Genomic DNA, 27,047 nt, shown 5'->3' with positions numbered 1-27,047 from the left:
CCTGAGGCGGGGGCTCCCGAGCATTCCCCGGAGCGGGCACAAGGGACCAGTCACAGCATGACGGGCAAAGCGGGGGACGCGCTGGCCCACAGCCTGCCCGGCAAACCCCAACCCCCCGAAGGCGCGCCTCCTCCTATGCCGGCCTCCGGTTCTAATGGGGCAGGGGCTGTAGTAGGGGGCTGTGCCACGGGGGCCAAGCCTAGCTCGGGCCCTACAGCACCACGCTGCACCGGCTTCGGCATTCAGGAAATCTTGGGCTTGAACAAGGAGCCGCCTTCCCAACCTCGCGCAGCCCTGGACTCCTTACCCGCCGGGCACCTGCTGGCGGCCCGCTCCGTCCTCAGCCCAGGCGGGGTGGGCAGCGTGGGCATGGGCTTGCTGAGCACCGGCAGCCTCCCGGGTTTCTACGCGCAGCCCACTTTCCTGGAGGTATTGGCCGACCCGCCCAGCGTACACCTGCAGCCGCTGGGCAGAGCCCCCGCGCAGCTAGACACCAGCCAGACGGCCAGCTCAGGTAGAGCTCTTGTGGCGGAAGAGAGCAGTGGGGAGGAGGGCCCTGGGCCCGGGAGGAAGCTGGGAGACACTGGGAATCGCTATCCCGGGCGGTGAGATCTCTGCCCTTGACAAGGTGCTGCGAACCACTCCAGACAGACCAGTCTAATGCAGCTGATCCCGAAGCGGCGATCGCTGCGCCCCAGCCTATCCGGCAGGGTTTAAGAGTCTCCCCGATGCAAGGAATGCTCGATCTCATTTCAGACCTTCCCGATTTTGTCAGACGTGAGCAATTTTCGGCTAAGCACCTCGCAGTCACACAGTGTATCAAAATAAAATTAACAACATCGAGAGATAAAAGGGTGAGAAGTAGCGGTGTAGGAACCCAACCTTGCTCAAAGGACTCTTCCGCCTTTTGTAGACAAAAAATACAGCCGCGGTGCGGCTTGAATTACCCTAAAAGTCCCATATGTAGTAAAGGGCGCTAGGATAATAAGCAGGAATCACTTGATGTCTTAAAGTTTAACCAAAACAATATAAAGAAAAATGCAGTAAACGGCAAGCATTAAAAATAACACAATGCTCCGGGAAATTGTTAAACAGGAGAGAGAGGCGCTGTGGTTAATTTAGGGATCCTAACAAGAAAATGCCCCGCTGCTTTATTCTGCTCCCTTTTTCCAAAGTCCAGAGTTTTCTTTTCCCAACCTCTAAATACAGGGAAGATTAGAGGAATAAAAAGCTCCCTGAAAGATTTATTTCCTGCCTATCGAATGTAAAAGGTTCTCTCCCTCTTTTGATTTCCCGTCTAGCTCGTTCTTTCCATTTTGTTTAATATTTTTTTAAAAAATCCTAATGATTGACAAACGACATCTCAGTGTGGGAGAAATGGGCTGATTTGAAAAGAAAACTAGAGCCCAGGCCCGGGAGAGAGAAAAGATGCGGGAAAAGTAGCTAGAAGAGAGCGAGGCATCCATCTCCCGGCTGGAAGGGTTTACGGGGCGCCCTCAGGAAGAGAAATCCGATCAAACGAAATCCTCCCCACAAAAGCCCTGATCCGAGAAAGTTCGGACAAGGCCTGCGGGTGACAGCCTGGCGTGTTCCTCGGAGCGGGCGGGGAAAGCTCCCCCCCACCCCCCCAAAGAAGCAGCCCTCTCCATCGCTCCCGCCTTTCTGTCTTCAGATTCCGAAGATGTTTCCTCCACGGACAGAAAAATGTCGAAATCGACCTTAAACCAGAGTAAGAAGCGGAAGAAGAGGCGGCACAGGTAAGGCAACCTTCTTTTCAAGGCCGAGATTTGCGCTCTGGGGCAGCAGGAGTAGTTCCCCCCCCCCCCCCAGTCCTTGGACTTGCCGCCCGCCCGGTGTGCTGGCCGGCGTTTTGCTGGCGGGCCGCTTCCCTCTCTGGGCCTTGCAGATCTGGGTCTTGCCTGCCCCGCACCCCGCCAGGTTCAGGCTTCTGGTTGTCGGCGGTGCTGGTGGGGGCGGTGGGGAGGGCGGGAGAGCGACGAGCCAGCAAGGTCCCTGCACGTAGCGCCCACATCCTCTGCCAATAGATCCTGAGCGATCCCTTGGTCTTCAGGTTTTACTCTGAAGCACAATTCCAAAGAAGACAGAGACTGCGTTAAGGGGCTAGATTTTCTCCACGCCAAACGTTGTATGTATTTTGTTCTCCTAACTTTTATTTGTGGAACCATCAAATCCAAACATCTCAAAGGGAATCTTCCTATATCTGGCTGGTCTCTAGCTCTTCTCTTTCAGAGCTGCCGGAGGGAGCTGTCCAAAGGGTTCCCCTGGACACTTACTTTCCTTTCCGTAAAGCCATTCAGGGCTGTGAATAAATCAAAGAAATCAGCATACTAGAGCAGTTTACAAATCAAACTATTGCTTTACCCAACCAGATCGGTTTCTAATTCGCGTTTAATTTTCTGTAAGTGCTTGGTTTCTCAACAAGGGCATTTATCAAGATTTTCTTTTGTCTGTAAAACAAATTTAATTCCTCCTTCCCATTTGGCAAGGATGCTGATACTTTTTTTGTGATTAGTAATAAAATACAATGTATTGTATTTTAACCCAACCCATCTGGAGAATTCTAGATGGGAGAAAAAAATACCTGAAAACACTCCTGAACAGTTTGGAGACTGAAAAACATACCACGTTACAGTAAAGCTGGGGGAATCACCCAAAGAAAAGTCTGCTCCCTTTCTTACTGATTCAGACTCCAAGAAGGACCTGGCCATTTTGCTCTCTCTTTCCCCCCTCCCCCCTTGCACAGTGATCAACAGAACTAAAACCATTGTAGGGCCCATTTTGCATATTAGTTCTGTTTTGTGTATTCAGCAGCAAGTCCACCTGGACATGATTTGGGAAGATTAAGTTTGCTAACCGGCAGAATATCTGGCTGTAATGAAAAAAAAAAAAAAAGAAAGAAAGAATGGTTTATTTGCTTTGAGAATTGCAACAACTGAAATTGCAACAAATAATTCTCAGTTTTATTGATACATGAACAAATGAGAGCAAGAACTTTTCTGTGAATTAGGCCAATATGCAGGGATATTTTTGCTATGTAGTAGATCAATGTTAGAATTCTTGCAGGTTTTATATTTGCATCTAGAATGAATTGTTTCAGAAATTTGAGAATTTTAGTGTTGAATATGTTAATAATTCTATAATTTGCAAAATGCAATGTTTTTTTTTTAAAGACAATGTCTTCAGGAAATGCCCCAAAATTAGTGGCAATGTGGAGAGGAACTACACCTCTCTATATCCTGAGCAAGAAAGGAGAGGTTAGTTATTACCGGTAGTACTATTGTTTTTACAGAGAATCTGAAAGAATCTGTTACAAACAAATTTTAAGACTACATTTCAAAAGGGTGGATTTTGCCTGTATTTTTGACAGGAATTCTATCTACCCTAAAAAGGAGTGGATAAATTTAAACATAAAAATCCTGCCACTGTTCTTGGGTCCCAAAATAATGCACAATAAGAGAAGCAATTTGTTTTAAGAAAAAGGCAGTGAGGCATTACAGAAGCTTGCTCCATCTACATAGGTGATCATTCTGGGAGAGCAAGAGGAGTTTAGGGGACATCAGAACACAGATTTGATGGCAGAAGGAATCCCTCATAATGTTAGTATTATTAAGCTGATGGAAGTGTTTAACATCTACATGTTAGAAGGTAATTCAGATATCTCTTGACAATGCTTTTGGGAAATATGGAAATATTTAAAAACCAATGCTTAATCTTTAGAATCTTGGCTTTGATTTTTTTTTCTTTTTGAAGCAGTTTTTTTTTATCAGAAGGTTGATTTCATGTTATTTTCAATTTGTTTATATGCTTGTGTGTGTGTATGCTTAGGCACATGCAGACAAGCTTTTATATAGAAATGAAAAATATTGAAATGCAGCTGGCTTCCATGGTAGGTTAATCTCATAACCAGAGAATTTTCTGTGCTTCAGAAATTCATCAGAATGTTTATTCAGATTTGGAGCACAACATGATCCACACATTTTCACCTCTGCAAATATCTCTCATCCCCTCATCCCCTTCTGGAGTTGTGCTTTCAATTCCAGGGGCTATTTTTTTTTTAAATGCCTAAATGAGGACAACTCCTAATTCGGGCTATTGAGATTTCGAAGAAGCATATCTTTACTATGAAATTCTTTTGAAACGGTAGAATCATAGGGTGAGAAGCCAAGCTAAATTCCTTAAGATAGGTGTTCTTACATTGTAAAGTGTTTGGAGTATATTCTTTACAAACAAAATATTAGCAAATGAGGAAGATTTGAAGTTTCCAAATGTTAGGAAAGGAGATAAAAAGGATGATGTTACATCATCAGTAACACATTGGTTATTCTACTCTGCCAATTAAGGATTGGAAGTAAAATAATTTCTTTTAAAAACATTAATGTGAACAATATTTTGCAACAGAAAAAGCAGAAAAATAAATAGATGGACTTTGTTCTTGAAAACTTAAATATTATCATAAAGTCTGTTGTTCAGTGTCTAGTTACAGATAAGGAAAGCCCACATTTCTCCATTTCACAGAATTTAACTGGATCCATAGAGATGGAGTTGGTGGGATCTTCTTGTTAGATTTTGTTGCAGCACTATGGAATTCTTAATGAATGTTAATGCCACATTTCACAAAAAGAAATGATGATCATTCTAATTTGGAAGTCTTTTTAATCCATACCTATTATTAATTCAGCTGCTTCTATAGTACCTGGAACTAAATTGTGCCCCTTATTTTCAACATGATGCCAAATTTTTGTTTGAAAAAAAAACACAAAGCTGACTTAATTAATAAGAAATCTAAAGACCAATAGGAGTAGCTTTTTTATTAGATAACACCATACCTTTTACATAGAGGTACTAAATTTAATTTCTATATTTAGGCTAAAACCCATTTATTTGGGTGCAAACTCACTAACATTCACACTGGAATGTTTAGGATCACAGCATACATGAGCAAAACCAGATTCTATTTACTATCTCAGAGAAGAGTTATCTAAGAATAGAAATGGTATGAAGGAACACACACTGTAAATGATACCTATTCAGAATTATTAGATGTAATATAGGATAGTATGTCGGTAAATGTATCTCTCCCCTCAAGTTTTTCTGGAAAAGTTGGGCAGATATTTTAGATTTCTCCTCCACTTCTTAAAGAAAATAACGTCTTTATTTTCATATAAACATTTGATTAATTCCTCTTAGAGGGCAGGGCAAGAAGCAACGGGTAGAAGCTTGTTAGAGGGAGACCCAACCTGGAACTAAGGAGAAATTTCTTAATAGTGAAAGCAATTAGTTAATGGAACAGCTTGCTTCCTGGATTTGGGGGTGCTTCATTGCTGGAGGCTTTGAAGAAAAGACTGGACAGCCATTTGTCTGAGATAGAATAAGGACTCCTGCCTTGGGCAAGGGTTTGGACTAGAGGACCTCCAAGGCCCCTTGCAGCCCTGTAATTCTATTTCCACAATAGTTATAGCTTTACTACCCTCTCCACTTTGATGTTAATGTACTTTATGAAAAGAGTGCAATCTAAGTCCATTTGTTTCAATAGTAATCCTTTACATCTTCATTTTTTTTCCTTTTCAGTAAATAGGAAAACCCAGTATACTTTTCTTGGCATTCTTCGTCCTAAGAAGAATTCTTTTGTATAATGTATTCATGTTCTTAATTTTTCCTTTGCTGCTGTTTTTTTTTTCTTTTAACTTTTTTCATCAGTGAATTTTATTCCATTTAGGACAATCTTCACATCCTACCAGCTGGAGGAACTGGAAAAAGCATTCAACGAAGCCCACTATCCTGATGTTTATGCAAGAGAAATGCTGGCTATGAAAACAGAACTTCCTGAAGATAGGATACAGGTAATTATATTGCTATGAAATTCAGTCATTCCATGTCATGACTACTCACTAATTCTTTTTCAACATACTTTGCTTTCTTTGAAAAGAGTGATATACTCTGTAAGACAAGTCTTCTCCCATTTGATGCCAGTGAATTTGATAATGTGGGCCGCTGGATTATTATAATCCAATACATTTGGAAAGGTACAAGATTCAGAAAGGTTGTTTTAAAGGACTGTCTTGTAACCGATTCATCCCAAATCTCAAAGATAATGTTGAATTGATGTGCTTTCTTGTGTGCCTAAGCCTGCACTAGTTGTTCTAGCTTTTATTAGTTAGATATTTTATATAAGAGGATGCAATTGTTTTTGCATGCTGAAGATTAACAAAATGTTGAAAGAAGTATAGTTTTCTATAAGACTTCATCAGGATCCAGGATGCATGACAACTTCTGTAACTGCAAGGTTTTTAATCCAAATGAAATAAAAGTTGTCCAAAACGGTTATAAATCAGGATCAAGAGAGTATAAACAATCAGGAAAACTTAGGAATATTCAAGGTGTAGTAGTACTTAGTATAGTTGGACCATCTTGGAAAATAGACCTTCATAAGATGGAGAATTGGGACTGTGGTCTTCATGTTAACTGTCTTGACATGGAGAAAAGTTAGTACTGCAACTAGATGGCACTTTTCACATCCAGAGCTCACAGACCCAGTTGCAATGGGAATAGAATGCTGATGATACTGGAAGTAATGTAATGAAGTCTTAGAACTCAGAATCTTTCTAGGCCCACATATGAAAGAACACCTAAGAGAAGTGAGAACTACTGGCTGTGATAGGAAATCATGCCTAAAGTGACCTTAGGAGCAAAGAATTGGTTAATACTTTGGATCTTCATTAAATTCTCCCTTTTAAATACTGTATTTTTAATTATTTTTGTAGAAAAGTTTACTGAAGAGTAGAATTCATTATTTCCAAACTACGAAGTTTACTTCTTAATTTCCTCTGGAGAGACATATTATGTTAAAAAAAATAACATAAATGTTCATAAACATATGAATTTATCATAATTCTTCATGATGGAAAGAACAATTCATTCAGATTTTGTAAGTTTTAGAGGTGTTCATAAACATCAAATAACTTAGAATAGTCAGAGATTACAGTTTTCATATGGAAATGTAGTTGCTTTATGAAATAATGGTTGATGAACAAAAAGGCTCAGCTCCATTACATTTTGAACCAGGTTTCAGATGTCATCATGTTATAACAGCATTCAACACTTTATTTCTATACTTATTTTGTTTCACTAACAATGTAAACTATTTAAACTATAAATATTACACCACACAGCTCGATGTTATAAAGATTGTATAAAATGAAGCTGATATATTGTGGGAAAGTCTTATGGTGCAGTTGTGTAATGGGATGGATCTGCCCTACTTAAATTTTATGTAAGAATACATAACTTTGTTAGCATATCTTACTCCATCTTTCAATGCAGTTATAGCAATGGGATAGATAGAGCTTTCAGGCATTAATAGAATTGAAATATAGGCAAACCTATGATCTTTTGCATGCAAAAGACAATTCTCTGTTATTGAGCTATGATTCCTTCTACCTTCTTTGCAAAGGAATTACTTCATCAAGAAATTATTTAAAAAACGAATAACATGGCCCTGGATAGCCCCACAGATTTTTTATAAAAAAATAAAAAATAAAGGAAGTTTGTTATTTATATACAGTACATTAACAAAATTATATATTTTATATGCAGCCCAAGACAATTCCTCTTCATTCATTGTGGCCCAGGCAAGCCAAAATTTGGACAACTATACTTTATACAGTCTGAACCATAACTGGCTAAGCAAGACTAAGAGTTATGTTCTAGACATCTTCTAGGCATTATTTCACGAGGATTTCCCCCATTAAGTATTAGTATAGCATTGGCCTTTTTATTAGAATAACTATGTGAAGACTACAACAATTTCCTGTTCTTTACAATTGCATTCTTCATCTATTTGCATATATATTCTGCCACCCTCTGCCCATTATATTTTGGGATATCATCTTTCTATAGCATCCCCCAGTTCAATGTGTAACCAAGCTATAAAACTGTTTACTTAAATTATGCACGATAAATCATCCCTTCTCCAGCTCTTTAATTATTTGATTGCTCTTTACTGAACTTCCTTCCTTTGTTTCCTTCTGGTAACAAGACATCAAGTGTGCAATGCAATAGACCAAGAATGGAAAATGGAAGGGGAGGGAAGAACTCTATCCTTGAAGGTCGTTGCTATTATTGATATTATTATTGGCTTACATCAGTTCAGATTCTAATATCAGAAATCAGATTTTGGTTCATGCTCTTTATACAGCATTAACACTTGCTGTTTTTGGTTACTTCCGATGACTCATGACAGAACTCTTTAACGTTTTTGGCCAATGGGCATATTTGGAATTTTGAGAGAATGGTGTGGGTTGCTGTGCCTCTAGTGCATAGCGAGGTTGCTTGCCCAATCACAGGAACATGGAGCAGGGCATAGATCTGTGATGGTCATGTTTTTGTCATCCCAGTGAAGATTGTAGATTTACAGCTACGGGGAGTGTGATCCAGAAGATAAGCAGTAATCCCAGAACATTTATATTGGCTTCTGAGAGGCTTTCAAGTTAATGCTGTATTTTGTGATAACGTTGTAAATTACTGGGAGGAAATTACTTTTACCCAATTCTCAATTGTTAAGTTGCAGTGTTGGAGAAAAATACATTTTATCTGAGCTAGCTTTCCAGTATTTTTAGCCCCAATATGTTTTAGGTAACTGTAAGATCCTTCCTTGGAGACACTGATTTAACAATCTTAGTGCTGAGCAAACAGTCTTGTATCACAAGATAGATAGGATATATAATTAGGCCTCCCTAATAGTGATTTTTCTAGGTCCTTCCTCTCAAGGTGTTGTCAGGTGAGATTATTTTTAATGAGTCCAATAAAATTTGGAGAATGTGGATGTTAGACTCTATGTATGATACATTTATTTTATTCTTTCTGAGGTATTTTAATTGACAATGATATTTAATTTCACACTGTATTTTTTAATTTTGCAGTACTATGTTTGATAGTCAATATTATGGATGGAATATTACTTCAGAAATTAGAACAAGCAAAAAGGTACCTCTTGGATTATAGTCATGGGCATGTCTGTGTGTGAATCATAGATTAGCTCCAAAGAAATTTCTTTAGCCTGAGAATCAATTCAGGGAATTACTTGTAAATCAGGTTTTACTAATTCTCATACCGAGGAAGACAATGCATTACTGATTGAGAAAGACTGGGGTGGGTAATAATTGGCAGAAAAGATGGCAGACTCTTTTAGCATTTCCCCCTCGATACAGTTCATGTATGTTTGACTGCCAGAGGAGCAAATATAATCCGATCTTTAGAACTCAGACAGGAATGTTAGATTGTTAGGCAGGAGTGCAAATTATTAGTTTTTAAATTATTCATATTATATTTTAAGGCTAAGGTAAAATGTAATATTTGGGGGATTTTCTACTTTTGCTAAAATGACCTGATTGGCTTTGGGCAATGATGGATCTCTTTATCCACTAATCCAAATATTCTGATTTCATTGCAACACCATATCAAGAAGAGATACATATTTAACTTTAGGAAAAATACAGTACTTGGACTTTTACAACTGGATGTTTTTGTTCTTCACTGTTACTTTTTTTTCACCTAGCATAACCTCTTGTTTTCTTCAAATATGTATTTTCTTTCATCTATTATTCTTCAGGATACTGCTTGTATTCATCTGATTTGCTTAATAATAAATCCATCTTCATGTTAGGAAGTGAATCATATTTTAAAGTTTTACACCCAAATTCACTTTTTTCTTCATCAGGTAATTTCTTCCATAATTTTAGGCCTGATATCAAACTTTGGTGTTTCTCACCCAGGTTTCTTTCATTATCAAAGCAAGGTACCAATATTACCAATGAACCTAAAAAAAAAATATCAAAAATTATGCTACAATTTATCTAATATTTTGGTGATATCATTTGTAATACATGAATCTGTGTAAATTATTGTTTTGATGTCAAATGTTAACTGGAATTGCCACAAGTGAATTTTGGATTTACCAGTTTTAATTAAATGATGCTTTCTAGGTTTATACCTAGAGGCATAACTGGCAGGAAAGGTTTAAACCAGTCATAGTCAACCTTGGCTCTTTTATGACTCGTGGACTTCAACTCCCAGAATTCCTGAGCATGGCTGGCTCAGGAATTCTGGGAGTTGAAGTCCACGAGTCATAAAAGAGCCAAGGTTGACTACCCCTGGTTTAAACCATAGTGCATAGTGCTGTACTAATACTAACTTCCCTGTGCTTCTGCAAAGCAGCAGGAAGGAGAGCAGCTACCTGTTTTGTGATCAGCCATGCAGACCATGTGCCTCTTTTCCTATACTCATTTAACTTCATATCTTTTTATAGGGTCATAGAAAATGATATCATAGTAAATATTGTAAATAACCTTGATGCAGCATATGAATAGGCAGACACAATGTATTTCCTGGTTTATTATACTTCTTCAGATCTCTGAAATAACACTTCAAACTGCATATTTTCTAAACAAATCTAAATCTGAGCAGATGGGAAGGTTTGGAAACCACACATCTGAAAAATGTCTCATTTAAACTGATGTGTTTTCTTAAATGAGAAATGAAAATAACTGGATACCTTTCACTGAGCAAGATAATTCTGAATAATTAGGTTGCTTCTGTGGAAATCCAATAACCTGTTGTCGAAACTCTCCCAAAGTGCTGAGATGTTAATTTTAATAAGCATAGTCTCTGCAATGTGTTTGTGTGTGTTTGTGTGTATTTGACAACAGATTAGGCAAAACTAGACCTATTGAATTAAAATTTGAGTATGAGTTTTATCATTACGTTATAACTTCCAGAAAGAAACAAATGAAATCTGACCCAAAATATTTCAGTCTGAAAAAATGTACATATTTGTATACACATATACACTCAGATCATATACTGAAGATAAAAAGATCAAATCATAAGAGAAAGGTCAGTTGGCTAATTATGAGAGAAGAGTTTTAAACTATGTACTACAACAGCTATAAGAAAAAATTATAAAAGGACTTTGTTTCTGAAGAATCAGAATATGAAAGTATTAAGTTGAGCCAAAGAGTCAAGCTGGAAATCCATCATATGTATCAGTTACCCTGTTGTTTGGCAGGTTTTCCGCCAGTGTAACCTTGGAGCTGCTGAATTTCTTCAATTTCTAAATGGGAAGATGGTTTTAAGCAGAGGATTTATGGACTCCAGGATGAGCTCCTCTTTCACTGATTTTGATTGGCTCCTTTATTAACCAAGAATCCCCAGGAATTGAAATGATAGAAGAGATGCCTTGAGTGCTGGTGGAAAAAGAAAAGCAAACCTGGCTGAGTAGTTACGAACTCAAGCTCAATCCAATACAGTAATAGAAGTGTTTCTATTTCTACTCCTTTATTGCTTAGATGACTTTGTCTGAGAATGTCCAACACCATTTTAAAACTCCTGCCTGGGTACTGTGACTGTTTCACATGGTATTTTGCCCATAACATTGTTCAGATTTGAGGATCTTTGCTGCTAATGGACTCTGTTCTGGCGAGAAGGGCAAAGTCTTGCAATAAAACGGTTGAAGCAAAAAAGATGAAAGTGCTGGTTTGCTCGTTCAAGGTTCCTTGCCTTTTGATTGCCCCTGAATAGTTTCCATAACTTGGACAGTCCTCCTGGATGGGCATATAAGGGCTGTGGTCAAGGATGTCTTTGTCCTGCTTCAGCTAGTGCACTAGTTGTGGCCTTACCTGAAGTATGGGGGCCTTGCTGTGGTAGCTCATACCTTCATCACCTCTCATTTAAGCTACACAATATTCAGTATGTGAGAACGCCTGTGAAGTCCATTAGGAAGCTTTAGCTGGATTCAGCAGTTGTTTGGGGGCCCTCATCAACGCAAGTACATTTCACTAGTCTCTGAGCCTTGTACCCTCCAACTGGTCTCAACCAGCCTGTTGAAAATTTATCTTTTTGACATTTAAAGCTTTATGTGATTTGGCAGGGGAATATTTGCACTATTGCCTTTTATGACCTCCTTTAATCTGTTCATCTTCTATAGATGGATGTAGTGAGAAACTCTTTTGGTTCTAGCAGATACAAGTAAACAAGCAAGCAATTAAAGCAAAAATAGTAAAGCAAGGAAAAGATCTGACATATTTATTAGTTAGTCCTTGTTTAATGACCAGCTGCTTAACAATTGTTTCAAGTTAGAACAGATTTCAAAAAAGCTCCTTATGACCTGTCCTGTAAGTTACAACTGCCACCCCTCTCCCTGCAGTCACATGATCAAATTTTGGGCACTTGGCAACTGGCTCGCCTTTATGATTGGTTGCAGCATCCTGACCACAATGTTTTATGATAGAAGATGGCAAAAAAACCTGCCCACTGAAAATGCTGGATTTACATAATGACCATATGATTCAGTAAACAACCATGTGATTCATTTAAAAATCATGATAACTTTTTATGTTAGTTGTAAAAACAATAATAAAATGGAATCTGGGCATGTGGTTCCTTGACTTTGACTGCAATAACGTATGACTGAAATTCCAAGCTTCATTGTGGTCATTAAGTTGAAGACTACATGTACAAAGGATCTAATGGTGTTCAGACTAGTGAAGGACAGTGGTTTTATACATTTAAGAAGAGACTGGACAACCATTTGTCTGAAATGGTATAGGGTTTTCTGCTTGAGCAGGGGGTTGGACTAGAAGCCCTCCAAGGTCCCATCCAATTCTGTTGTTCTGTTATTTATAGGATAGGGTTTATAGGAACTTGTTCGAGTAAGAGACATTACATAGATTTCAATACAGGAAAGGAAGAGGTAAGTTTCAAAAATAAATGTAAAGAGATTAGAACATGTCAGAGCCTCAAGGAAAAAGTTTTCGTATTTTATCCTTAAGAAAAGGATATGAGCTAAATGGATAATTAGTCTGATATTACATAACACGGTGTTTATTTTTCTTATGCTGTTGCTGTCTAGTACTGATTTCCAAAGCTTATTGAGGGAACTATTTAGGGAGCACATGGAATTTCCTAATTTATACATGCAAAGGAAAAGTATATACTGTGTAATGAAGGAAGAATTATGCATTAACTGAATATTCAAACTCCCAAAATCTATGGATTTTATTATATGGTAAAGAAGAACCTGAGAATTCCTGGTGGTGGATCTGAAATCACTGGCTATCAATTTGGTCCTCTGGTGGACAAATTAAGTAAACACATGTCAAAGTCGTATTAATTTTTCTGCTTAAATGTTCCAAGGATACTGAATGTAATCTTCTACTTATAAGCCAAGAAAGCTGCAGTTAATGAATTCTTTTTAAAAATTGGACCACTGATGCATTAAAGAAATCTTAAATCTGTTTATAAACACTGTAAAACTAATCTAAAATAAGCAAGCTAGAAACAAAATAAAACAGTATAGCAAATATTAAACACAGAATAAAAATAAAATTATATCAGGAGACAGCAAATGTAAAATTTATTAAAAGAACACAGAAAATACATCACATTAGAAGCTGGTATACATTATTGCAGAGGAGAAATCATTCCAAAATACAGAAATCACAGGAATAAAGGCAAGTCTCTAAGTCAGTAAAAAGCAGAAGCTGAAAGCTGCAGTACAGAATATATATTAACCTGGGAGTAAGATTCCTTTATGTGCAGAACACATAAAAAGCAATTAGTATTATAACCTGAAAAAAATATAAGATCGTATATCTCCAACTATATACTAAATAAATATAATTAGAAAAATGCTACTAGCAGTCTTCACTTCATCCGGGAATAGCCTCCATTTGTGTTTATAGAATGAAATGCCTATTTAAATTTCAGGAGTAAGCAAAATAAGGATTAATGTATGTGTAATATCTTTTTCTTACAAGAGATATCTTGTATTTTTGATTATAGCAGAGTGATAAACTGGATTGCTATAAGAATGAACGTCTGATATAATTTGCAGTAACAAAGGGTTTGTAAATAATGCAGAAACTCCATATAGCATTTTCTGTAGATTAGATCTATTTCCTAAGGTGTCTTATTAGGACTTCCATTTTGAAGGAGAGTTTGGTAGATTGGGTGAGCCTAATTTTGGAAGGAGATATTAACCACACATATTTATATTTTGGGCATTGTTTGCATTGACAAATGGTACCACAATTTTAAAATAGTGCAGTGGGTATTTTTTAAAAAAGAAATTGTCATTTTCAAAACTAATTTTATTCAAGATAGACTTAAGCTTGTCAAAGTGGCAAAAAGATGTCACTTTTTAAACAGTATACAAGTATTAATTAACCCCATTTCAACAGAAGATCAGTTTTCTTGCAACAGACATTTATCCTTCTAATCTATAGACTTGCTTACTTGCTGGATTTTTTTTTTTAAAAAGCAATATAATTATTTCTTTTCTGATGCGTACTGATTTTAAACCAGGCATCATACCAGTTATATTCATATTAAATACTTATTGAAGGGGTGTCTATCTGCATGCTATATGTATGTTTATCTGTAGATGCTGACTTTAGTATTAAAATTTTAATTTCTTTTTCATACATTGCAATGTCACAATAGATTGGTCATGCAAGATATGAAATCTGTGTGTATACATAAAAGTTGCCTTCCAGTACTAAGCAAGGCAGTACTCTAGAATAATTCCTATTCCCAGGAATGCAGTGATATTTTCTATACTTTAGAACATTACCACATAACCCTAAATATGCAACATAGCCTACTGATGTGTAATCATGTCCACTGAATCTCAGTTCATAAATAAGTCCTATAGTTAACATTACATTGAAGTTCTGGGGTCATAAAAATGAGGCTAAATTTAAAAACAATAGCTATCAGTAGAAGCTCTTCTAAATATTTTTAAAGGACATGACAAATGTTTGGAATTGGGAGAAACATTTCATCATTCTGACAAGCTCTGGAATCAATTACCTTTTGCTCTGAAATCAGCAGGAAAGTGTACCTGATTCATTCCATCAATGTGGAATTTATCCCTTAATACAGAGAACTTCTCATGTTTGAATTTGTACACTGATGAAACAGGAAAGAAAACATATACGGGTAGTACTGGATAATGTAAAATCTCATTGCATGGAGCCATCTAGCGGACAAGACAAAGACAAGAAGAAATATACCATATGCGAATCCAATCAGGGAGGACTGAGTGAAGATTTCTGTGTGGATATTTCCAGACGAGAAAGCATTTTTATATGAACTGTTTTGTAATGCTCTTATAACATTTTTATTTTTATCACCCTACACTCAGATGAGAACATAGAAACATTCAATATAGGTCCATGCAACAAATACATCTAGATTGGCATTTTCAGTTATATTAAAAATAAATCCATTTAAATACACACATTATATGGAACAATGTAGATACAATGTGCATATAAGCCTGCTTATATATTCAGATTTATTTCAATGTACTTGATATGCATAAAATATGTATCAAATGAAATTTACTACAGTTGTATTTAATTTCTTCATAAACTGTTCATTTGTAATAGTTTGTTAAGCCACATGGTAAATTATATCCTTAAGATTTCTTGTTAAATGCAGAGATGTATAACAGACTGTTCCTCCCTGCTTAGTTCACAAATGTCTTATTATCCTAATAGAATTACACACTATTTTTGCTGTGTATATGAATGAGGCAGGTAGACCAGAATAGGAAACAATTTTCTTTTGAGATCAGAAGGCAGTTTGAAAGGCAGAACTTTTAGATGTGTGTGCATGTGTGTATAAGTGTATGTATATTTAAGTGTGTGTGTATATATGTAGGTGTGTATGTATATATATTTATGCACAACCACTATTGCTCACACAAACAGGTTTCTGGGTTGTCTCCAAGCCTCATTTAACTAGATATTACCCTACCCAAGCTCTCTTGGAAATTGTTATTACTACCTGTGATGTCTATCTACCTATTAAGAAAGCCTAATCAGCTTTACTTAAACTTTGTTACCTTTTTTACATGAGTTCAAGATTGCTCACAATACTTAAAGTAGTAAACATGAGTTCTCAATCAAGGCAATATCCCCCATAAAATCTTTGAATAACTGATCTCTCTCTCCACAATAGGAAAAGGTGTGATATAGCTCATTTCCAATAGTACATTTTTTTGGACTTCATTAAAAGGCAGCAAAAACTGTAAAATAATTTATTAGTAAGGATATTCTGCCTCAGATATCTTACCCCAGTTAGATCACTGTCATGATCCAAGACTTAAATCAAGTAACATTAATTCCTATAATTCACTCACAGTCCTTTGCTACTTTATTGACAATTTTAAAATATTTCTGTTCCAATTGGACATAGATTATTTATGCAATTCAGTACTTTTTAGTATTGGATTTATAAGAATGCTTATTTAGGAATAAGTCTCATCAAATTAATATCAAATTTATTATATGATTAGTGTTGCAAATATCCTATCATTATTTAACCCAAGTGCATACATTTTTCATATGTTCATTGCTGTAAGAAAGGAAATACGTATTTAAATATCAGCATGTAAGGTAAGGGTCATAAAAAATACCCCAAAGAAAAAAGTCATAAAGGGATTTTGATCTGTGTTACCTGTAACTTTCATGTAAGTATAATTAGGTTTGCAACCTTATTTAATATCCAATTGGCAATGCAATTCAATAATGTATATGTATAGTTATGTATTTTCTTAATCTCAGGAGGCTTTCAATGGGGAGGGTGTTCTTCTTTACGCGGTTCTACTCAAAATCTCCCTCACAAGAATCCCCTTTGAAGTCCCCTCCAGCTACAACTTCCCCTTTCGGGGACTCGTGCTGCTCCACCCTGCCCGATTCCGCTGCCGCCCAACGGAATCATCACAGGGTTAAACTGTCAGCGCTGCAATGTTAAACAGGTGTCAAAGGCGCTTCGATATATCTGCAGATTGAAATCAAATTCTTTGCTGTATAAAAAGATAAATTACCCAGGCGATTCCCGCCTCGGCCCACTCATCAGGACAGCGCCAGACGGAGAGCATTTTTTTAATGTGCTAACGACCTAATCAAGCAATCAAGTCGGAGAAGATTGCTGAATGACCCCCCGAGCATCCATCTGCCAGCGAGCCCCCACCATTCATTTCCATTCCGCCGGGGACGGTGCGTGCCTTCCCTGGAAAGGAGAGGGAGGAGAGGAAGGAAAACAACAGGAGGGGGGGGGGCTTAAAAAAAAACCCTAAACAAATTAACACCCAATTTTCTAGCTTAATTAGTTAAATGAGAAAAAGCTGGTGGCTGCGGTGTGAGGCTATGCTTGCCACGGAAGGGAGGGGCGGCTGTCTCGTGGAGAAGCGAGCGAGAACTTCACCACCGCTACGGCATTAATTAGCGCGGGTCAATGGCGCCGATCCCCAGGGAGCAGCCGCTTTAATTTCCCGTGGTATTTCAGTGCCTGAGGCCCATCGATTCAAACTGAAATTAACTTATTTTTCAATCAGGCCTGGGCTGCCCCTGGAGCTGACTCTTCCTTTACCTCCTCCTGAATAGACCGCGAGCAATTTTTCATCTCAAAGCTGATGCTTCTCTCTGAGGCGGGAAAAAGGCGAGGAGAGAGAAAGTGCGCGCGCCCCCGGGCGATAATAGATTTCTGCTAGCTGTAGGCTCGCGGCCTGAATGGTGGAAGCTAGTGCCGTCAACGGGACATGTCTGCACCACCCAAGAGGGTTAAAAAGCAGCCGACATACATAGTATCCCCATCTCTTTCTCCATCGCCTGGTGGCCTCTATAAGTTTTTCTTGCATTCCCTATATAGTCGAACATTCCTCTCTTTTCCTTTCTCTCTTTATAACCTCCGTTAAATAGAGGCAAAATCCAGGCCACTTGCACAAAAGGTATAATGAGAATTAATTATAGTCCTGCAGTGAGCCATCAGACTCTGATTATTATACTGTTTAGATGGAAAAGTATGCACAATTTTACTTAGACCTTGTATGAAGTGAAGACTGGGATTATACTAAGAATCCATTGAAATTTGCAAATTACATTCAGTTCCATCATGGGACTGTCGTATGAAGTGATTATTTAAACATGAAACAATTCAGTATGAACCAGGACAGAGGATTCATATTATGTGGTGTTATAATCTTGGCATTATCCTTTGGAAAAGAACAAAGGGATATTAGGGGAAGTTATTTGTCCAATGGCATTCTTTTACCTAATTTTGCAAAAAAAAATCAGATTTTGGTAACCTGCAGCAAACTACAATGCTCTGGTAGCTGGGGAGGGTATGTGAATGGCAATAAATCAGAGTCAGGGAGAACAGTGAAATTATGCTTTGCTTGATCCTGAATTAACCATCTGTATTTTATATTAGACAATTATGTGAACTCAGCTGTTACATTTTACTTTCTCATCCAAAGTATTCTGCAAATTGAGTTGAGCAAACCATGCTTCAGTTAATTGTGTCTAACTTCCCATCAAAATACCATGCCCCCATATGCAGCTTTTACCCTGTTCAGTGAAAACTGAGATTATGGCAAGTTGGTTTTCAAATAAATGTAATGAAAATAAAAGCTATATCTAGCTGTATTTGGTGATGGCAGGAAGAGTGAAAAATTGTGCCATAACTGGAAGTTAAGGAAGGAAGGAAGGAAGGAAGGAAGGAAGGAAGGAAGGAAGGAAGGAAGGAAGGAAGGAAGGAAGGAAGGAAGGAAGGGAAAGGTTTGGGCTCAGAAAAAGAAACAGTTTTGTGTATTGGCTCCATTCTCAATCAAGCCAAGTGGAAGAAAACTCACAATACATGAAGTTCAGACAGTATATGAATATGATCAGACAGTAAATGAAAAGCAGCCATCCTTTGTATGCCCTTGATGTAAAGTGGAAAGACATTCTATCCTATAATAAGTCAATTTAGGTTTGCCTTTTTTATCCTACCTACTGTACTGTATATATAAATGTCAGGTGGACGGGCATGGTAAGATAAAGTTGAATAGTATGGTCAGGGCAACATTCACTACACCATTTATTAGCACTTTATTTTTGGGTAGCACAAGTATGCTCAGATTACTTGCATTTGTTTTTTTAGTATGAGATACCAGAGTTTGTTCATTCACTTTTGTATTTATCTATTTTTGTGAGGCAATGTATCTCTATTCCTGCCTTCAGTATGTCTTCTATTTTTTCACAAAATTCCAACTGCATATTTTAAGAAGAATGAATATATCTTGCAGTTGTCATAAAACACATTTCTTCTACCTTAGAGTAGAAAACATGCCACATGCAGCCCACAGAGTTCCTCTGATTGCAATTGCTGAAATTCAGTGGCATACTTTCTTACCATATAGAACAGAAAACCTAAAAATGTGCTACATGTCCTAATTGGGTTTAAGACTGCTTGAAAAAAGAGGAAAAAAAATGCTTGAGACTCTTCCACAAACTCTTAGAAAGTCTTTGTCCTGTATAGTCCTAATAATTGTCCTGCACCATGTGATCATCAACCCTAAAAAAATATTAAATGTCGCTCTCATTCATTAAAAAGTTGTACACCCCTCTTTAAGTAGATGCAATTTTAAGTCAACTTAACAATAATTGATGAGATGTTCTCTATATAGCCTATGTAGTAGTTAATTACATTTAATGTTTTTTGAGAGAGGATTGTATGTATATATGTATGCATAATACTATCATCTTACATACATTATTTTTACCTAATTAAAATTCAAATCTTTACTACCATTAAAACAATATTAAATATTTTAAAACATTTCAATAATTATAATTATCAATCATACTTAAATGGTTTGCTTATGAAATTACTTTTTGAAGGACTACTTAGTTTTCCCCCTTTAAACAACTGTTCAGTTTAACTGGATCTTCTTTCATACCTACCAAATTAATGTTCTAATGAATGATATAATTGGCATATAAAGGGGTAAACATTCAAAATAATACTTGACAGTGGGGAAAGTTAATTAAATTCTGTTTTAGTTAATGTGGACGAGTAATGTTTTATTAGCATTAAAGACTATTCTCACTTGTACTTCACCATGACAGAGTCAGGTTCAAACAACACCAATCTTCCCCCTTGGCCCTACAAACATTGGTTTCATCTCATTCCCAGTCAAAGAATGAAATAGCCTTAAATCATCTTTAGACATACTAGTTTTAAAGTACAAACAACCCTTCACTAGACTAGTCAATGCCTTTTATTCTGTTTTGTTTATTCATTTATTTAAATTGAACTCATTAGGGTACAGCAATCACGTGGCAAATAAAAATTATACTTTTCTTATTAAACAGTCTTCTTTATTGCAGGTTTGGTTTCAGAATCGCCGGGCCAAATGGCGAAAGAGAGAAAAATGTTGGGGAAGAAGCAGTGTAATGGCAGAATATGGCCTGTACGGTGCAATGGTGCGTCACTCCATCCCACTGCCAGAATCCATTCTGAAATCAGCCAAGGATGGCATAATGGAATCTTGTGCCCCTTGGTTGTTGGGTAAGCGCTCAGTCTTGAGAACAGATCTATATTTTGTTATAGCCAATGCCCAGGGTTCTGACAGAGTGGAAGGGAGTTAAAGTAGCATTTCCTATGTGCCCGCTATGTGATTTGGGTTACTAGCCATGCTGGAAGGTAGATAATGGGTCTTTGGGCTAACACACCTGAAAGACCCCTTTCACCTGTTCAGAAAGCTTGTATTGTGTAAAAGAGGTAGGATAGGAAAGGAATATCTGAACATGGATTACTTATAGGCATAAAGCTCAACTAGGGCCTTTCTAGAGGGTGCACAGATCAACAAGTATGGCTACCAGTACTGCTTTTTAATGGAAGGTTTTATTAAACTTCATGGAATATAAAACCTTTATGTCTAATGCTAATAGTCTTGTGTTTTATATTATGCTCCCACAATGTTTTTGCCAAAAACATTCTTCATACTTTCTCAGCAATTTACCACATGGAAAACTGTTATGGTGAGAATCCCCTGCCAGATGTTCATGCTGGCTGAGAACATAAACGTTTGATAACTTTGGGCAAAAAGTTTGGAAATCCTTTAAAGGTTTTTAGAAGCTTTCTAATTCAGAAAACAGTAATCACAGATCATGGCATAATAAATATGTTTAAGGGTTTGGGTAGATTTATACATACAAGTTGATCTTGACTTACAACCATTTGTTTAGCGACTATTCAAAGTTACCACAGCATTGAAAAAAGAGACTTATGACTGGTCCTCGCACTTATGACTATCAAATGTCCCCACAGGCAAATGATCAAAATTTGGGTATGTCACAACCGGCATGTATTTACGATGGTTGCGGCATCCTGGGTTCATGCAATTGCCATTTCCAATCTTCCTAGTGGCTTCCAACCAACAAAGTCAATGAAGGAAGCTGGATTTGCTTAACAAGTGTGTGATTCACTTAACAACACAGTGATTTGCTTATCACCTTTGGCAAAAAAGCTTGTAAAATAGGTGTGACTCACTTAACAACTGCCTTGTTTAGCAATGGTTCCAGTCATAAGTTGAGGACTACCAGTGTAAGAAGATCTCTGTTAGATCAGACCAGGAGTCTTCCTAGTCCAGCATTCTTTTTGATGTCTTTGGTAGTTTGCAAACAAATCTTGAAAACAATTGCCTTCTTAAAATTCCAAAATTCTTGGCCAGCCTTGGTATTATTTAAAAGACCAGAGGACAAATTTTTATTCACCTCTACTCTTAGGCATTCCTTTCAGGAGCACCCTGGCATGGCAGATTAGTGACTAGAGTGCAATCTGATCGGTTAGATGGTAATCAGATGAAAAGTCCATTCTCACAATGTTGATTGTGCATAAATTTTTCCCTTCTCCCCTTCCATGTGCCAAGCACTGTGAAGGCTTAGCAGTAAACAAACCCTATATACAAGTAATTTAATTATAACAAATTTGGCTGATAGTTTAAGGCTATTTAAATATAGTAGCCAATTTTCTCATGCACTTCTGCTTCTTCCTTAGCTTTTCTTTTCTGCTTTTCCAGGCTAATTCTTTAAATTTAACACCTGGCTTCTTACAAATGTACTGCTTCATACTTCAGTCTACTAGAAAATGAAAATTGAAAGGACATGGATGGATGGTACATGTTAGGGGGGGAAAGCAGCATGTAAGGGTTTAGCATTTCCTCATCAAGGCTTTGTTTCACATACAGATTCACTTCTGTATTTGGTGAAATTCTGCAGCCTAATGGAATTAGGAGTGCTGTGTCTTTAGGGTCCTCTACCCTAGTCCAAGTCCCCAACCCCTGGTCCATGGACCAGTAATGGGCTGCAGCATGCCAGCAACCAGTCTGCACAAATAAGCAAAGCCACATCCGCGGGATGCAGGCAGCACACAAAACCATACACCCTCCGGTTCACGGAAAAACCTTTCTCCACAGAACCGGTCCCTGGTGCCCAAAAAGTTGGGGACCTCTGTCCTAGTCCACTAAACCGCAGGGATAACAGGTTTTGTCATTTTGCTGCCTTAGAAATCTTTGTGTTTCTTTATAAACATAGATTTCTTTTGTAACTCTGCTTTTAGCTCTATTAAAAGACAATTCATCCCCACAAAGGATGCTTTTTCCTCCTCCAATCTAAAATATTCAGATTTGACATCAGGGTTCAGACACAAAGATAAATACATATAGGTGGAATACTGGTGTAAGTTTCTCCTCAAGCCTGGCTGTTCTTATTAGAGAATTGGCTGGAGGTCTTCCTCATGCAGGGCCCCTTCATTGGGCTCTCTGTGTGACTGCTGTTTGAAGCAAGGCTTTCTGCTTTTCCTTAATTCTGGCCTTTCTTTATCTTTACTGTTTTCAGTTCAAGATGGCTTTCCCATGCCCAGGCGCTTTTCTAAACCCGAATACCAACAATTCTTTTTAGGGATGCACAAAAAGTCTCTGGAGGCAGCGGCTGAGGCAGGAAGGAAGCCGGAGATGGAACGCCAGGCCCTGCCCAAGCTCGACAAGAGTGACAAGGAAGAAAGGGGGGCAGATTCCAAAACTACCATTTCCCAGGAGGAACTCAGAGAGAACAGCATTGCTGCCCTCAGGGCCAAAGCTCAGGAGCATAGCACCAAAGTCCTGGGGACCATCCCTGGAGATCCTCCTACCCCAGTCAGGAAGCCAGAAAAAGAGGAAGAGGCAGCCACGGCAGAGGATGATCGGCAAATGGAAAAATCAGATTTATTACAAGAGGATGAAAAACTGGTTTAGAAGGAAGGGGATGATGGGAAATCAGCCATCTTCTTGAAGACTGACTCATCTAGTAGCTTCCGCCTCCTCTCAGACTAATGGGGTCCTCCCTGTAATCCCTACTCACCTGGAGGGTGGATCCACTTGGTCTCTATACATTTCAGGAAATCACAGGCTAAGGCCATGTTGTGCTGGGTGTGTTCAAAGACTGATTCCCTCAGGAGCATATTGCCCCTGCAATCTTTGTGCTCAGGAGCCGTTGGGCTCTGCCTCCCTCCATTTCAAGCAGGGAGAGGGAGGTGGACATTGAATACTTTCACAGTTTATTAAATCATTATTGCCTTCCCCCACCTGCTATTCAGCATCCATTATTCCATTATCACTTCCTCTTTAAAAATAGTCATCTCATTATCTAGATTCACACATTGTGATAAGCCATGTTTTATTTTAACTATGATTTTTTTTTAAGTAAGCTTCAATGTTTAGTTTTGCTGTCACATTTAATCCATATACTTTAGTTTACAAATCACAATGTTTGGTACAGACAACATACTAAGCCAAAGCAAACAAACAAACGATACAATGGCTTACCATCCTGTCTGTGCTCAATCATTATATGCAGTGATCAAAATAAGTATCTTTCTGCTTGACTTGATCAGGTTGTTACCTTTCTCAGAAGAGAATTAAAAGGCTTAATTGTGCATATTTATATTTTCATTTAAAACTGCCCATTGCCTGGCATTAAGGCTATATAATAAAGGAAGCATTCTTTTCCAAAAATCAACCCAAAATTTAAAATTGATCAGGGGGCAACCCTACCTCATACTGTGTTCCTGATTACAGCATCAGCATCATTGATTTAAGACGTTCAGCTGCCCTACTCTACTAACACAATGTGAACTTTGCCTAATAATACCTAATTTTGGACTGTTTAAGACAGGGGTTCTCAACCTTGGCAACTTTAAGACTTGTGGACTTCAACTCCCAGAATTCCTCAGCCAGCTTTGCTGGCTGAGGAATTCTGGGAATTGAAGTCCACAAGTCTTAAAGTTGCCAAGGTTGAGAACCCCTGGTTAAGATATCCGGATGTAGCTTGTCACAGTCTGCCTTTGCTTACCATCTTGAAATAGGTAATGCCGTTTTTTCCCTAGAGCATTTCAGGAGAAATCATATCAATAAAATAAATTATATTTGTATGACACTGAGTTAATTCCAGTGAAGATTATATTCCATATATTGTAACGTAATCATGAATTGCTATGGTTGGGAATGGAGCACTCAGGGTACCAAGACTATCTGGATGCCATATCGTGTAACTCAGATCCCAGCCACTTTTCCCAATCTTGTGTGTTTAGCTTTAGCTAGGGTAGTTGATGATGTGAGAAATGCATCTCAGAGATAAATTTCAGTTGTTATACTTGATATTCAACATCCTTAAGGGACCGTGAACAATGAATTAAGCAAGAGTCTGATTTCATCTGCTCATGAGCCTGGATGGCTTCCTTATGGTTCACAAATTCAAGTCAAGAAATGGAGAGTAAGACTTACCTCTAGTAGTGATGTTTCTTGAGAAAGAAATTTTCACTTGAGTTTTAAAAACCTATTAGTACTGCATTGTGTTTACATTAATATGAAAATTCTATCAGAAGTGTTTCATCGTTAGTGATCATTAACTATCTTTGCTTGGTGTTGCAGTCAGCAAATGGTAAAGATAGAATCACTGTATTAGCAAATACTTATAGTCAGTTTATGGTCATTTAAGTAATCATATCAAGTCATTTAAGTAATCATATCAAGTCATCAAGTCATCAAGTCTTATTGCCTAAGAAACTCTGTTGCTCTTTTCTTTTTCGGTGAAGGCCCAGGATAGCAAGTCCCCATTTTTTCCCTGTCTTTATTTTTAACAAGAGCTGTTTTATTTATGATTGATTTTCCTTGCTGATATAATCCCTTTGTATGTCCCCCAGTTATCTGTTGTTTTAGATAATAACCCATGGTATGTAAATATTGTATATATGGTAAGAAAAATTGGTATTTGAGGTGTTTAAGATAAAAGGTTGTAACAACTAGTCTTTGAAACTTGTGATTTTGTGCCATTTTTCTGTAAAGATATAAATCAGAATAAATCCAAACTGAAGATGAACAAGAATGATGCTGCAGTATAACTAATAAGTGCTGTTTAGATATTGCAACATAGGCAATATCTGAATCAAATAAAATCCTTTTTATGGCCTTTAGGCCACAGAGGGCTATATCTCAGCATGAGAAGAAAACTACTAATATGAAAGGGACATTTAGAAACAGCATATTAGAAACTGTAGAAACCTTCATTAAAATATTGGAAACCTTCATTAAAATATTTGATTATTATTGCTATTTTTCTGGCCTTCTATGCATAAAAAAAGCTTAAAACACGAATGCTTTTAAGAGAAACCACCAGTTTAGATGAATCCACTCTATCTTCTTTGACTTAATGCTAAATGAGATGTATCACCTCCAACACTTCTCTTTGAGCACTGAGGAAGACTGCATTGTTTCCAACACTTGAATCAAAATGCCTTGACACATTGTGTCATGTTGTGTCCATTCTGGATTCTTATATCAGGCAGGGAAAAAAAACCAAAACAAAACCCAACATTATTTCTCAAAACAGCCCATGAATTTGTTAAACTTTACTATCCTTATTAATATTAGGAGAGAAAACCATTGGAGACAAATTCATCAGTTACCATTACTTCAGTACCAGAAATAAGATTAAATATAAAGATGCCAGAGAATGGCTGACTTTAATATTTTGCCATCATAGTGCAAGCTGCCTCTTTCTCCAATAGCCTCTTCATCACTTAGATTTAAAGGAAAATCTGATTGAAGGAGGACCGATAATAGTCTGCAATTGTTTTGAAAATGGACTACTGAATTCTAATGTTACTCCCTCCATCTTTCTTGCTATTGGATGAGAGGATAGATACGAAGTCACTGATTATTTGTTCCTTATTGTGTTTGGATATTTTCTGTGTCTATGTTTGCATTACATAATGAATATTTTTTCTGCTCAAAAGCTTTATACATGAGTTTTGAATATTTATTTATTATTATAAATATTGAGTTCCTGCTAGTTTCTAATACCATCTAGATGTGTTAACATGTTGAAGCATTACATATTCCAGAACCATCCATGAATACTTTCCTTGTTGATATTAAGAATTTACAAGTGCATTAAAAATTACAAATTTATATTCCACAAAAAGCTACATATTCCGTATTTAAGTTCCATTGTTTCACTTCACATTTTTAATGCATATAGTCCAACCTTTTTGGATTTTTGTTCAAGTTGATTATGCAAAATACATAAAGAAATATATGTAAGTATGTATAAAAGAATTTGAGCATTTCTCTGGATTAATTATTCTATATGTTTGCTATATTAGGTTAAATCACTGGAGTTATTGAAAATTAAAGAAGGCCATATGTTATATGAACACCGTTATTTAACTACCTTAGATTAGGATTGTTTAGAAATAGATGTGCAGATGCTAAAGAGCAAAATGATTTTGCCTTTTTTATTTATAAGTGTGTTGCTGCTACATAAATAATGCATTTTTAAAACAAGAAACATTAAATCTCAGTATTCAGCTGTCAGAAGTTTAACAGTATTTTGATACATGAAATAGGGAGATAAAATGATGACCTCGTCCTTCCATAACCTGGGCTCAAACCTTAAAATACCTTCATTCTACCTTTTTTCTGGCTCTTCTCTTTTTTCTGCTCCTCTCATGGTAGTACTCAGCTAAAAAAGAATATTGTTAAAATTACTGTCTGGTTCTCCTAATTGTATTATTGTATGCCTCTGACCTTAAGGCGGGGGTTCCCAAGCTGTGGAGCAAATCTGGGAGAGGAGGGTCATGAGGTTGCAGACCCAACTGAAACC

The 27,047-nt window shown here is 37.4% G+C and overlaps 1 protein-coding gene across 3 annotated transcripts; it reads left to right on the top strand.

Moving 5' to 3' along the window:
• On the top strand, window positions 1-26,280 carry VSX2 (visual system homeobox 2). 3 transcript variants are annotated; one of them, XR_005557731.1, is made up of 6 exons: window positions 1-514; window positions 1,673-1,757; window positions 5,738-5,861; window positions 20,235-20,415; window positions 22,746-24,048; window positions 24,178-26,280. XR_005557731.1 is itself a non-coding variant. In XM_039351755.1 (5 exons), the coding sequence occupies exons 1-5, from the start codon at window positions 58-60 to the stop codon at window positions 23,138-23,140; spliced, it is 1,242 nt and encodes a 413-aa protein (XP_039207689.1). In that variant the 5' UTR covers window positions 1-57; the 3' UTR covers window positions 23,141-24,139. The 3 variants fall into 3 exon arrangements, 2 of the variants coding, with proteins under 2 accessions (XP_039207689.1, XP_039207690.1); XM_039351755.1 differs by lacking the exon at window positions 24,178-26,280 and having other exon boundaries at window positions 22,746-24,139; XM_039351756.1 differs by lacking the exon at window positions 24,178-26,280 and having other exon boundaries at window positions 3-514; window positions 22,809-24,139.
• The last annotated feature ends 767 nt before the right edge of the window (window positions 26,281-27,047 follow it).

The sequence above is a fragment of the Crotalus tigris genome, unplaced genomic scaffold (genome assembly GCF_016545835.1).
Source record: "Crotalus tigris isolate CLP2741 ecotype Arizona unplaced genomic scaffold, ASM1654583v1 scf7180000018371.15429387391:27106975, whole genome shotgun sequence".
Classification (NCBI taxonomy): domain Eukaryota; kingdom Metazoa; phylum Chordata; class Lepidosauria; order Squamata; family Viperidae; genus Crotalus; species Crotalus tigris.
This window is presented reverse-complemented; position numbering and strand designations above follow the sequence as displayed.

Excerpts from the sequence above, each read along its gene's own strand:
- VSX2 (XM_039351755.1), top strand. The coding sequence starts at position 58 with ATGACGGGCAAAGCGGGGGACGCGCTGGCCCACAGCCTGCCCGGCAAA. Across the intron at positions 1,758-5,737 it reads CGGAAGAAGAGGCGGCACAG|GACAATCTTCACATCCTACC; the intron begins GTAAGGCAACCT and ends TATTCCATTTAG. Across the intron at positions 20,416-22,745 it reads TTGTGCCCCTTGGTTGTTGG|TTCAAGATGGCTTTCCCATG; the intron begins GTAAGCGCTCAG and ends TACTGTTTTCAG.